At 43.1% G+C, this 13,092-nt stretch overlaps 1 protein-coding gene across 4 annotated transcripts in view; it reads left to right on the top strand.

Moving 5' to 3' along the window:
• Rap1gds1 (Rap1 GTPase-GDP dissociation stimulator 1) overlaps positions 1–2,812 on the top strand; it is a 139,145-nt gene extending 136,333 nt beyond the window's left edge. For all 4 annotated transcript variants that reach the window (XM_021195727.2, XM_021195726.2, XM_029537412.1 and 1 more), the window contains one exon: positions 1,006–2,812. In XM_021195727.2, the coding sequence (XP_021051386.1) occupies positions 1,006–1,133 (128 nt within the window). In that variant the 3' untranslated portion in view covers positions 1,134–2,812. The remainder of the gene's footprint in view (positions 1–1,005) is intronic.
• The last annotated feature ends 10,280 nt before the right edge of the window (positions 2,813–13,092 follow it).

The raw sequence follows: 13,092 nt of genomic DNA, 5'->3' as shown, positions 1-13,092 counted from the left end.
TCACGCATGGTCCTACACACCTTTAATTCCAACACTTTTAAGGATGAGTCTGACTGGTCTACTTAGTGAGTCCCAGGACAGCTAGGACTGTATAGGGGAAACCCTGTCTCAAAAGAAGAAAAAAGAACAAAAAAAGAAGATTCTATGTGACTTTAGGATGGATTTCTTTTTTTTTTTGTTTCAAAAAAAGACTAGTTTTGGTGTTTGATACTGGACATACCAAAATCAATACATCAAGAACCAAGGAGATGGCTCCATGGATAAAGGCACTTGCTACAAAGCCCTCATGAAAGTCTTAATGTAGTTCTTGGGATCCAAATGGTTAAAGGAGACACAACTACCAGATTGTCTTCTGACCACAACACATGCCCCGTGTGGGCACGAGCATGCTAAACCACACATGTAAATAATGCAAATAAAAATTAAAACCCCTACCAGTTGAGGAGCATTGATTGTATTAAATATGTTATATCCCTTTCTTCCCAATAGGTTCTTGGTCATACTAGGAGTTCTGTACCTTCTTACAGTTAAGGCTAAATATGTTTAAAAGGGGGGGGGCAGGCTAGGAACTAGAAAGGTGACTTACACAGGATTTACTAAAAGTATATGAAATAAAATACTTTAATCTGTCACAAAATTTAACAGGTCTTAGTAAACTAGCTCTTTGTGTGGACTGATGATGATGGTTAAGTTGTAGATTACTGCATGTGATGATGGTTAAGTTGTAGATTACTGCATGTTGAGATTATGATAATGAGCTGTGTTTAACTATATCTTACTATTCTAAACTACTATGGACTGTAGAACCTAATGTAAATCTTTAAAAATAACAACGAACTCCTGAAAAAGACCTTACTGGGTACTACTGGGATTCTTTCCTGTGTTAGTCCTTAGTTTTTATAGCTCTGTCTAGTCAAACAATAGGGTCTATGTTGGGGTAGATTATCTAGGAAGATTAGAGTAATCCAGCAGGAATGTCTGCATTGTCTCGCTTTTCTCTTCCAGAATCTCTATACAAGGAAGTACAGGATTTGGCCTTTCTAGATGTTGTCTCCAAACTTCGAAGTCACGAGAACAAAAGTGTTGCCCAACAGGCCTCGCTTACAGAGCAGAGACTTACAGTGGAAAGCTGAGAACTGGCCCTGCTGGCACCAGGCTCATCCCAGCTCCGCCCACCCCACTGTTCTCCATCCAGCTACTTCAACTCCATTCTCTTCTACATCACTTGTGCATGCGTGTAATGTTCCAGTACCAATGGAAGAACTGCTATAGGTACCTGCCTAATAAGATTTCTAAACCCATAGTTAATGTGAACATGACTGTCAGAACAAGTCTCCACCCATAACTGTTAAATCCTATATTCCTGATGCTTGAGCTACATTAAGTAGAATGTGCATGTTGTAGTCCTATGATGATGTAAACTTGGTACTACATGCTGACTTGCTCCTCACATGCAGTAAGCTACATAATAATGTACTGGTAAATTAGAAACAAAGAATGCAGCAGGATCTGTCTAGCTTATTTAAAGATGAAACTGAATCGTCAAAGTAGCACCATATTCTGGTTTTGTTTTTTGTTTTGTTTTGGTGCTGGGGAAGCACAGTGATCAAACAACCTGTATGGCTGCTCATTCAGTAGTCTTCTGCCAGCATCAGGCCTGTTACACCTAGAGTTGAATAGGTTCAATACTCATTCTTCCCCTGCGGTTTCTCTCCTTTTTCTGAACTACATATAGGCAGTTTGCCAAGCTACACAGCAAACCTTCCTGAGGCCCCTGATTCTGTCTTTAACTGACAATGGTACAGGGGCCCAGTGCTGAGACGTGGATTTTAATGTGACCGGAGCGTGGGAAGGAGTTAAAGAAACCCTAGCATACTGAACCATTTTGGATCTTGCCTGTATTTTAGATTCCGATTTGTGTGTAGTTACATCTAAAACTTCCATCAGTTAGCCAGCATTGTCAACATGCCTCTAAATCGTCCTTGGCATTTGTTCAGTGAAGGAAAACTGAGGGCGACTTGTTTGGTGGAGAATGGACTTTTTTTCCTCCTGGTTTTCATCGCTTAGGGTGGAAGCAGGGAGGTTCATCTTTCATGCTCCTTTTCAATGTGCTAATTCTAGATGGACGTAAGAGGAAACCTGAAGTAAGCTTGTCTAAAGAGAGGAAGGCCGGTTTTAAAAGCCATAGTAGCCAGTCCAGTACATTCTGCAGATGGCCTCATAGCAGTCATTGTTAGAGTTCTTCACCTCCACTTTCCCACTGAGAACCACAATAATCTCCCAGGCTGCAAGCCAGGACTCGACTTAAAGACTCTTCTTGGCAAAATGTAGTGTGCTCATCACTGCCACTAACCACCACCAAGTGAGTTTTTTAGAGCTCTGACACACAATCTTTATAAATTAATCGGGATTCCCTGTGACCCGCCTGCCTCCTCACACCCAAGGTTGAGTCCTGCTGATGCCCGAGGGAGGCCGAGCTCCATTACAGGAATGGAGGGCAGTGAGGGGCTGCTGAGAGGGACCAGCTCCTTCCTCCCCCAACAGGAGATGCGCGTATCTCTGCGTTCTCTAAATCAGACTTTGCTTTTCACACTTTTAAATTCAAGAAAGATTTACTTAATGTAAGTAAAAACCCGAGTGACAGTTCCCTCTGATGTCCAAATAAGGGAACTTTGGTGAGCTGAGCACCTGTGCTTACTCACTGTAGAAATGAGTTCTTTATTGTCTTTCTCCTGGGCTGGATAAGTGGACTAATGTTGCATAATACTGTCCATATTAATAACTTAATAAATAAATAGTATATGAAACTACAGTGAGATTACTTGGGTTTTTTTGTGTGTTGTCTATATCTTCACTTCCAAGAACAGAGTTCACTCCTAATTGGTACTGTGTGTTGTTGAATGAATGCTCAAAGTTGCAGTCAGCCATTAAAAAATTGCCAGGTAGACTGATAGCTAAGACTTCTACATCTTTCAAAATAAAAGCAAAACACTTAAGAGATTGCTTCTGTACTGAGAAGCACTAAAAAATAAGAAGGGGGGAGGGACTCAGAAACATCCCAAGATCATAGATTTGAAAGACAGTACCATGTAACTCAGCTACCAGCAATCAGTTCAAACTAATAGGAGCTGCTAGCTCCAGCAAAACCAAGCACAAGCCAGCTGTGCACTTGATAACAGAGGCCAACAAATTGGGAAACTCACTGCTAAGCCCAGGTAACAGTTGGTAGACAAATGAAGACCAGATAACCTTTCATCTCCAACTAATTAATCTCAGCTTCAGAGGACTAACATTAAATTGTTTGGCTACCTCACAGACTGCGGTTTAAAAGAGACAGTAAGAGAAATGTCCAGAAAGCCAGGAAATGTCCCTCTTCCCCTTGGCCCCACCAGAAACTTGGAGTTGTCTGACTGCCTTCCCACACTGTAACCTTGTGTTCAAAGCAAATTTGATAAAGACTCTTCCAGATTCTGATGTTTTCCTTGGAGTCATGTTTTGCACATTCCTTGATGTGAACAGAGATGTGCAAAAAAAAAAAAAAAAAAAAAAAAACACAAAAACACAAAAACAGTGTTCTAAAATGATGTCCTAATTGCAGGGATTACTGTAAATGTCTGAGCGGGCCTGCCTGTAAAGAACTCAGGAGATCAGGCTATCCAAATCCTGAAGAACATGAAGACTGTAGATACTTACTTACTAAGATACTCATAGGGGAGCATCACTCTTTGGATCCAGCTGTGACTACAGTCAGTAAGCTAAACATCTGTTCAACTCTGGGTAGCCATAATGTTTCAACTATACAGGAATAATGACATAAAGTGATATTTGGGATGAAGCCTCTTAATTCTGAGTAGGAATATAAGTCATTTTTACTTGTGATCTTACAAATTTACCTTTGTACTTAGAGACAGAAATGTGCCATGTCAGTGTATGTCATATAGGCATATCCGAATATGGGATACTGAGATAGCTGTACTTTAAAAGTGTAAGATAAGGTCAGCGAAATGGCTCACTGTGTGAAAGCCCTTGGCACCCAAGCCCGACAGCTTGAGTTTGATCCCTGAAACTTAAAAGTAGGAGATAACCAACTCTAAGAGTCGTCCTCTAACCTGACAGACTACACCACTGCACACACATCAAGCACACAACACTAATACAAACTTCAAAGTAGGATAATGTAAAGTACTTGGTCTTTGGACACTGATGTCATTCTGGCTTTGTTACATACTGGCTGTATGGTCAACTTACTTAAAACTCAGCTTATTTCAGTAGGGAAAACTTAATAGTCCTCATGATTCTGAGAGAGAACTTTGGGAGATTCAAGATAAAGTGGATAAGAACGTGACCTACTGTGGACTAATCTTTTCTCCCCCCTCTGCAGGTTTCCCACATAAGATAGTTTTAAGCCAAACTAGGAGGGCAGCATGGAGGTGCACTGCTTTAGTCCCGCACTAAGAAGGAAGAGGCACGCAGGTCTCTGAATTTGAGGCAAGTCTGATCTACGCAATGAGTTCCAGGGCTACATAGTGAGACTGACCTAAAAATAAGTAATACATAAAAATTTGTAAAGCTTTTTACAAAACAGATTTTTAGTTTTATCCAAAGAGCATAGATGTTTTACTCTAACACATCAAACATGAATATATATTAAATATATTTTAGTGTTCCTAATTCCAGATATGAACATATATGTTGACTGCTTTGTATTCCAAAGTAAAGCCTTCATTAAGCCAAGTGTATACCAAGTCCCTGCATTCTGTGGCTTTTGCTCCCTCAATCCCTTCCTTTTCTCCTGACTGCAGCTGCCATACTTGTCCAGGAGACATGGAGAGCTTCCCACTTTATAAACAAACCAGAGGATCAAGTTGTCACACCTCTCAGATATACCCCACGCTCAGGGCTTGGACTGGTCCAAATGTCCTGTACCCAGCCCGTCTGTCCACCTCATTTCATCCCAACATGAACCATTTCCAACCTGTAGGCCCAACCCACTTGCACTTCCTTTCCTCTGCCCAAATCTACTCTGTCAATATTAACATTAATGAGAATTCCACATGCCTAGATCTTATCGAAAATTTGCTAACAATAGGGAAAGATCAACCTAGTATCTCTTTTCTAAAAACCACCTATCCTTTAGAAAAGTTTGCCAATGAAAATTACCTTGATGAACCCAGAGAACAATTTAAAATAACAATCTTAATAAAGTCTTTTTTAATTTTTTTAATTAAAAAATGAAATTAAGCTCAATGAAATTAAAGAGAATAATCACCAGAGTGGTGCTCAAGAAAATACAAACATAGGCTGACAGAAATGACAAGGACATTCTAGGACTTGAAAACACGAAACACTGAAGAGGCTTCAAAGGAAATGAAGATGACATTTAAAATCCAATAAAATAACTCAACTAGAAAACTCAAAGCCTTATGAGTAGAATGGGCCAAAAAAAGATAGTAAGGAATATATACAAAATAAACAAGGAATATGATCTTTAAAACACAGGAACACACAGGAAGTGTGGAGCACCATGAAATGACCAAACCTTCAAGTTATAAGCATGAAGGAGAAGAATCCCAAGTCAAATGGTATAGATCTTCAAAAGGATCATAGAAGAAAATCTCCCCAAACTATGCAAAGTCATACCCATACAGATTAAAGAAACACACAGAACACCAAATAGATAAGACCAGAAAAACAAAGAAAAACTCCCCAAAACTTATTATAGCTAAAACATTAAGTATACAGAACAAAGAAAATGTCCTGAAAACTATAATTAAAAAAAAAATCAAGTTACGTATAAAGGAAAACTTATCAGAAAACCATCTGATTTCTCAGTGGAAACTTTGGAAACCAGAAAAGCCTCAGTGTTTTACAAATGTCATTAATATCTTTAAAAATATCAATTACCTCAACTCTCCAATAAAAGACACAGGCTAACTGAATGGATCGTAAAACAAAATCCATCCACCTATCCTCTACAAGAAACACATTGAGCTTTAAATAATGCCATAAGAGTGAAAGGGGTTGACAAAGTACTCCAATCAGATGGGACCAGGAAGCAAGCAGGCATCACTTACTAATAACTGACAAACTAGATCTAAAACTAGTCAGAAGAGATAAAGAGGGACATTTCATATATGAGGGAATAGTTAACCAAGAAGACACTACTATTCTAAACATACATGTACCAAACTCTGGGATACCCACTTTCATTAAGAACAAACAAACAAAAAAACCTACTACTGAAAAAGACACAAATTAACATCAATACATTAATATCAGGCAATTTCAGTATCCTAATTCATTCAATATACACATCATCTGGACCAAAAAAAAAAAAAAAAAAAAAAAACTAACCAACCAAAAATATCAGAACTAATTGGCATCATACATCCAATGGACTTAGCATATCTACAGAACATTCACTCAGAAACTGAACCGTACACGCTCTACTCAGCAATGATCAAAACCTTCTCTAAAATAACCCAGGTTCTGGGGCACAAAACAAATCTTTGAAAATGCAAAATGGTTGAGATACTTAAACTATATCCTGTCTGACCACAATGCAATCCAATTTTAAGCTGACAGCAAATAATCTCTAGTAAATATAAAAGCCACATGGCAACTAAGCAACTCATTGCTGAATAGTGGATGGGTCAAAGAAGTGAAGGAAAGTGGGGGTGGGGGGAATCCTAGGGCTAAATGAAAATGAAAGACTCTGAGACATAGTGAAACCAAGCCTATGAGAACTTACAGCTCTCAGAGCCTATATTTAAAAGCCATAAAAAGCACAAAGAAATGGCTTAATGACGCAACTCAAAAAATTTGGGAGAACAAGAACAAAACAAATCCAAACCCAGTTGACTGCAAGAAATAAAAAAAAAAAAAAAAAAAAAAACAGAGAAGTTATCTTAAGGTTTCTATTTCTGCAATGAAAGACCATGACCGAAACGACTCAGGTAGGAAATGGTTTACTTAGCTTACCCTTTTCGCATCACTGTTCATCATCAAAGGAAGCCAGGACAGGAACCCAAGCAGGGCAGGAACCTCGAGGTGGAAGCTGATGCAGAGGCCACAGAGGAGTGCTGCTTACTAGGTTGCTCAGCCTGTTTTGTTATAGAAACCCAAGACCACCTGCCTAGGGATAGCCCCACCCACAAAGGGCTGAGCCCTCCTCCATCAATCACTAATTTAAAAAATGTCCTACAGGCTTGCTTACAGCCCAGTTGAGGTTCCCTCCTCTCTGATAACTCCTGCTTGCTTGCTGTTACTGGGAGTTCCTAGCTCCAGATCTTCAGATGAGAGTACGTGTCCCAGAGTATCTACAAAAATCAGCAAAGTACAGAAATGCCATTGCTAGAGTGAGGGATGGAGGAAGCAATAGAGGGGAAGTCACAGGGTACATGTGATCTGATTGAGGAAGTGGAAAACCGGGGTCTCTGGGTATGGAGGAGGTTAAGTAGATAAGAGGGAGAGGAGAGTGAAATAGAACAGTAAGAATTGCCTGCAAAGGTCGTAATTAATCCCACCCTTAGTGATCTTCCTACCTGTATAGTTGAAACGAAATCGTTTTATCTACACTGGCAATGCTTTTTCCAAGAGTCAAAGACCAACCCTAGGCTCTGGGTTTGACCCTCAATGCTCCGAGAAATGAATAACAAAAATAAGCACAAAGTGGGAGTCTCTAATTACATTCTGGGACTGAGGGGTTGACTCAGTGAGTAAAGCGCTTGCCATGAAAGCATGAGGACCTAAGTTCTGATCACTAGAGCCCATGTAAAGTTTCTACAGAGAGATTGGGTGAGGTGGGAAAGGGCAGGAGGATCCAGCTAGTTGGCATGGGCAGCAGTGAAAAGGACATCTTGTCTCAAGGTGGAAGGCAAAGACCAACACCCAAGCTTGTCCCCTGATGTTTATGCACACTGTGTGGCACATCCACAGGCTCATATGCACAAGTACATACCATACAGAACATTCTCTGCTCTTCACTCCTGCTGTGTCGTGTCCTACTGACCCACATAAGTGAGAAATGACAGCAGGATGACCATCTCTAATAACCCTTAACTCTTTAGCTTGCCCGGTTCCCGTCAGGCCACTGAGAAATGCAGTGACTCCCTCCGAGCCACAAGAGAACAAAAGAGAGGCGCTGCATAAAGAAAAGCATCGGATGAAAACTCACTTCCTAGTGCTTTCCCAGGAAAACTTAGCCATGCATCGTGATGTATCACACCTTCATTTGACAGCTTTCGATCTGTAAAAAGTGTGCTTTGTTGTGTCGGTGACTGATGTCCAAAGCAAACTTCTAGAACAGTGTTCAGCCAGGTGTGTTTTGTTGTAAATGCCCTGTATCTTATATCCTTGGAATATGCCATATGAAGTAGTGGGTTTCCTTGTAGCATTTCACATATGCTTGGGTTTGGTTAACTCGCCTCATCCCACTCTCTCCCTCACCTCCCGCCTTCCTGTTCTCCCCTTCAACCAGCAGTTGCCTTCCCCTTTCAAATCACACGCTAAGCCTCAAAATAGGCACATCGTCTTCAGACACTTGGATGTACCATAGTCGCCTAACCTTTCATAACGTTTGGATGTTTAACACATCTTGAGTTTTTGAAAACCAAGTATGTATGAAGTTGTGGTTTTAGATGCTACTAGTTCCTCATTTAAAAGCCATCTGACTTGGCCAGGTGTTGTGGTGCACACCCCCCCCCCGGGAGGCAGATCTCTGTGAATTTGAGGCTAGCCTGGTATATGTAGTGAGTTCTAGAACAACGGGAGCTATGTAGTGAGACGCTATCTCAATACACAAATAAATGATCTGACCTGTCCAACCCTTCTACTTTTAGTCACATCAGCACCTCCCTCTGGGTATCTGGCTCTCTGGCTCTCTCTCTCTCTCTCTCTCTCTCTCTCTCTCTCTCTCTCTCTCTCTCTCTCTCTCTCTCTCTCACCATTTATCGCTGTCCAGTGTATCAGTGTGAGTGCCATAAATAATGAAGAGCAGAGTACAGCTGTCACCACTCATGGAGCTGCTGGGTGATGGCCTCTAAGCACCATCAGCAACTGCTCATCAGAGTCCCTTACCACTCTTACCAGGCCTGTGCCCCTCCACTCTGGTTGGCTCCAACCAACCAGCACACTGGAGGCACAGCTCACATGGAAAGTGGACAGAGATGGGAAGAAGTCCTTTCACTTACAAGAATCATCATGTAGCACTCTCCCTTCCTCATAAGCCAGCGATGGCATGGAGGATGGCATGCTTGTTTGGTCCACCTAGCATTTGTTAAGACAAAACAAAGGAGCAGCTGCAACAACAAAAATCTATATACCCACTGACATTTGGCTGACTTTACATAGAATCTAGTTCTCTTGGCTCCTCTAAGAATAAATCTAGAAGGTGATTTTGGTGTCTCAACTAGTCGGGTGCTTGATATGCAAACATGAGGATGAATTCAGATCCCCAGCACCCCCGTGCAAACCAAGCATAGGGCGCATGTCTACAGCCCCACCACTGGGTACACACTGGTCAGCCAGCCTGGCAGAACTGATGAGCTTTGGGTTCTCTGGGGGATTCTAGTTTCAAAAATAGCGTGGAAGGTAGCTGAGAAAGACAACTCATGTGGGTGCCAGGCCTCCACATGCACACACACATATGTACACAGACATACATGTGTATGCTACATATACAAACTAGGGAGATCTGGAGGGAGGCTGAGTGTGCATTTCAGTGGTAAAACATACATTTAGTATGTGTAAGGCTCTGGGTTCAGTCCCAAACCACAGGGACATGGGGAGAATTTTAGCATTTTGGGGGCATTTCACAGCTCTGAGCCTGCTGTGGGTCCCACACAGGAGGGTTTAGCTCCCATCACCACTGGATGACTCATGTGAGGATGACCTGTAGAGACCTCATATAAGTAGGAGGTAGGTTTTCAGAACAAAAAGCAATACTACACAAGGTCACATGCACAGGAAGTTGGAGTAGCTAACTCAAGGACAGTTCTGTGGCTCATACAGAGTCGCACTGTACTTGCTGCTTTAAGGTTCTGAAGGCTGGCGAATGCTGTAGGCCAAATGAGAAATGACAGAACACAAAGCAGAGTAGCAAGCCATCCCACGCCTATGCTCACCCTATCTTGCTAACATGAAGGAGCCGATGCTGGCACCAGTGTCTCATCACAGCACTGGCACATATCCTGTGGTGACTGCAGGAATTTACAATGTCCCTTCTTGATCCCATGAGGAATGCAGCCTGTTGTAGCCTGGTGTCGCTGTGGCTGGAATAAGATCGTGACTCTAAGCAACGTGTCCATGTCAGTCCTTCATTGGGGGAAACCTAGACAGGAATTCAAACTGAGACTCTGGAGGCAGGAACTGATGCCAAGTGCGTGGAGCAATACTGCTTCCTGGCTTCTCAAGCTCCCTCGGCCTTCTTTCTTACAGAGCTCAGGACCACAGTGGTGCCCCATAAGCCTATAGGCCAATCTGTTAGAGGCAATTCCTTAGTTGCATTTCAGTTACGCTTAGCTACATTCCCAAGTGACTTGTTTGTATCAAGTTGACAATAACTTGCCAACTCATATCTGTACCCCTATTGAATACTTTGATTCACTTGGCCGGGATGGAAACAGGATCCAGCAAAGCCAAGCTCTCTACTGGCGACATCATCCCACAGTCTGCACTGCCAAACCCCCAGGATGACGCAAGCACCTACAGCTTCCAGTCTCTAGTCTGGCCTAGGAAAGTACGCCTCCTTGGTTAAAGGACTGACCAATTAGAACCTTTGTTCCACCACCATCCAAGGCCCCAGTGAAGAAGACACCCCACTGACAGACTGTTCAGTGGTGTGAGGCACACAGAAGGATGTACACCTGAGGAAGAAACACCCTCTAGGCTCAGGAAGACAAAGATCATTCTCCAAGCCTTAAGCTATCAAAGGGTACAAAGACTAGGAACCTGAAGGTGGCAGTCACACAGGGGCAGTTGCCAAAGCTAGTTTCCTCTGGGGCTTGACCAACCCAGGTGGGGGAAGTTCCAGAGCTCCTGACCCCTCTGCCCTATTGGAGAAGACATGTGGCATCAGTGAGGGGGGTTAAAAGTGCCCTGGTGGCAATATTGCAAGTTATTAATCCAATATCCATCTCTGTTCTCCTTATTTACAGAACTCTAGTTTTGTTCACGAGACAATATGACATACATTCCTGTCTTCCCAGGTTGCTGAACCTGTGCTACAATTCACAGAAATAGAGATTCCCAGAAAGAGAAATAGAAAAGGGCAAATTCCTGCTAGAGACAGCCAGCCTTGCCTTTCTTTTCCTTGTTATCAGTGGTGAAGAGCTCCAGAAAACAGCAGCCCTCCCTTCTTGCCACCACTAAATACCGTGAAGATGAAGGGGGTAGACTTTAAGGTCCAGGGAGAGGAAGTTACACGGAACCAAGACGGTAGGACCCTGCCGTTCCAGGATGGATGCCATAAGCCTCGTCATCAATGCATCAAGATCACGCTAGGGCATCTTGTTCTGCCTATGGTCACAGCCACAGAACCTGAAACTTCTACATTTCACTCTCCAGGGCCCTTCTGACATAACCCCTGGAGATTCGCTGGCTATTTACTGCAGGAGGAGAAGACAGAAAACAGTTTGTTAATGGATACATAAACAGCATAACAGTGTTGCAAGTGGAGATGACTCTGGGCTCTTGGTATCCATATGGGAGAGAGAGGAAACAAAAGACAGGGACTTAGAAAACATAGATGGAACCTGAGATGTCCTAATGCTCTGTTATAAACTGGGCAGGGCAAACCCACGGTTTTTGAACAGGAAATTGATTTGTTTGTTTTGTGTTTTCTTCCAGAACCAGAATTGTTGCTAATGGGGAGGCAGGAAGGAGAGATGTGCCTCTTCCCTGGCGACATTCTTCTTGTGTGTCTTCTGTTTCTATATTTCTGTAGAAAGCCAGAAAAGCTTTTGTTTGAAGTTTTTTTTCAAGGCTGTTTAGATAGCAAGCAGGCTTGTATAAGAGATGCAGCAGCTTGCTTTCTTTCTTTCTTTCTTTCTTTCTTTCTTTCTTTCTTTCTTTCTTTCTTTCTTCCTTATGTACAGGCAAATAAGATGAAGTCTCTCCTGGACAAAACTGGGCCAAGAATGTTTGCAGACCCCTTCATAGGTCTAGGACTGGGCTTTCGAGGCTCATAATACTTGGCTGTGTGTGTAGGACCTGGACCACAGTTCCCAGTGGGCCTCAGGGAGAAAGGATTACAAAACCACCAAGATTTCCCGTGGTGCTGTTCAGCTAGCCCAGGAATCCTATGCCTTGTCTCACCACGGCCAGAAGTGAGGCCTGCTGACTTGTGAGGTAGCACCAGAGGAGGGTTCAAAGCTGCTTCTCTGTCCTTATGTCTCACCCAGACAGGGAACCGTGGAGATGGAGACTGCTGCTGAGGATCGTGAAGTGTGTACGCGGTGGCTGGACAGGAGATGATGGCAGAGTTAACCCTGAGAGAGAACGGATGGATGACAGGCAATAGCTGGCTTTCACGGTCTGACCAAATCAGTGTGGCAGATCTGCAGGGGTGCAATCCAGAGGGCAGGACTTTGTTTCGGCTGAACCTTGGCCTTGGATCAGCAAACTCTATAAACACAGCAAAGCCTTGAGCACCTCCTCACTCAGTCTCTGTGCTGTGTTAAGAGTTCCCAAGAATGCCAACTGCAGGCTTTCTTTAAAAAAAAAAAAAAAAAAAAAACTCTCTTCTGAATCCCAGCGAAGGCAGCTGAGCGCTCCGGAGGACTCTCCACACCACAGGTCCTCAGGATCACGGGTGAGTGGAACACAATCAACTCCAGAGAATCCAGCAGGGGCTTGTGGCAGCAGGAACAGGGACAAAAGAACACAGCCTGCCCAGAGGCGGGTTCCTGTCTGGTTGGAGCCACCCCTGCCATCTCTCTTCATAACCCCAGTGGAGGCAGCAGAGCCCTCTGGAGGACCCTCCACACTGCAGGTCCTCAGGATCACGGGAGGAGAGTCGGCCTACAGGGAGGGCTCTGACCCCAGGACTCAGAAGGAGGATCAGAGCTCCAGACTTCTGGACACCTGCCTTGC

This window comes from Mus pahari, chromosome 4, assembly GCF_900095145.1.
Source record: "Mus pahari chromosome 4, PAHARI_EIJ_v1.1, whole genome shotgun sequence".
Lineage (NCBI taxonomy): Eukaryota > Metazoa > Chordata > Mammalia > Rodentia > Muridae > Mus > Mus pahari.
Note: the sequence above shows the minus strand (reverse complement) of the source record. Positions and strands in the feature narration are given on the sequence as shown.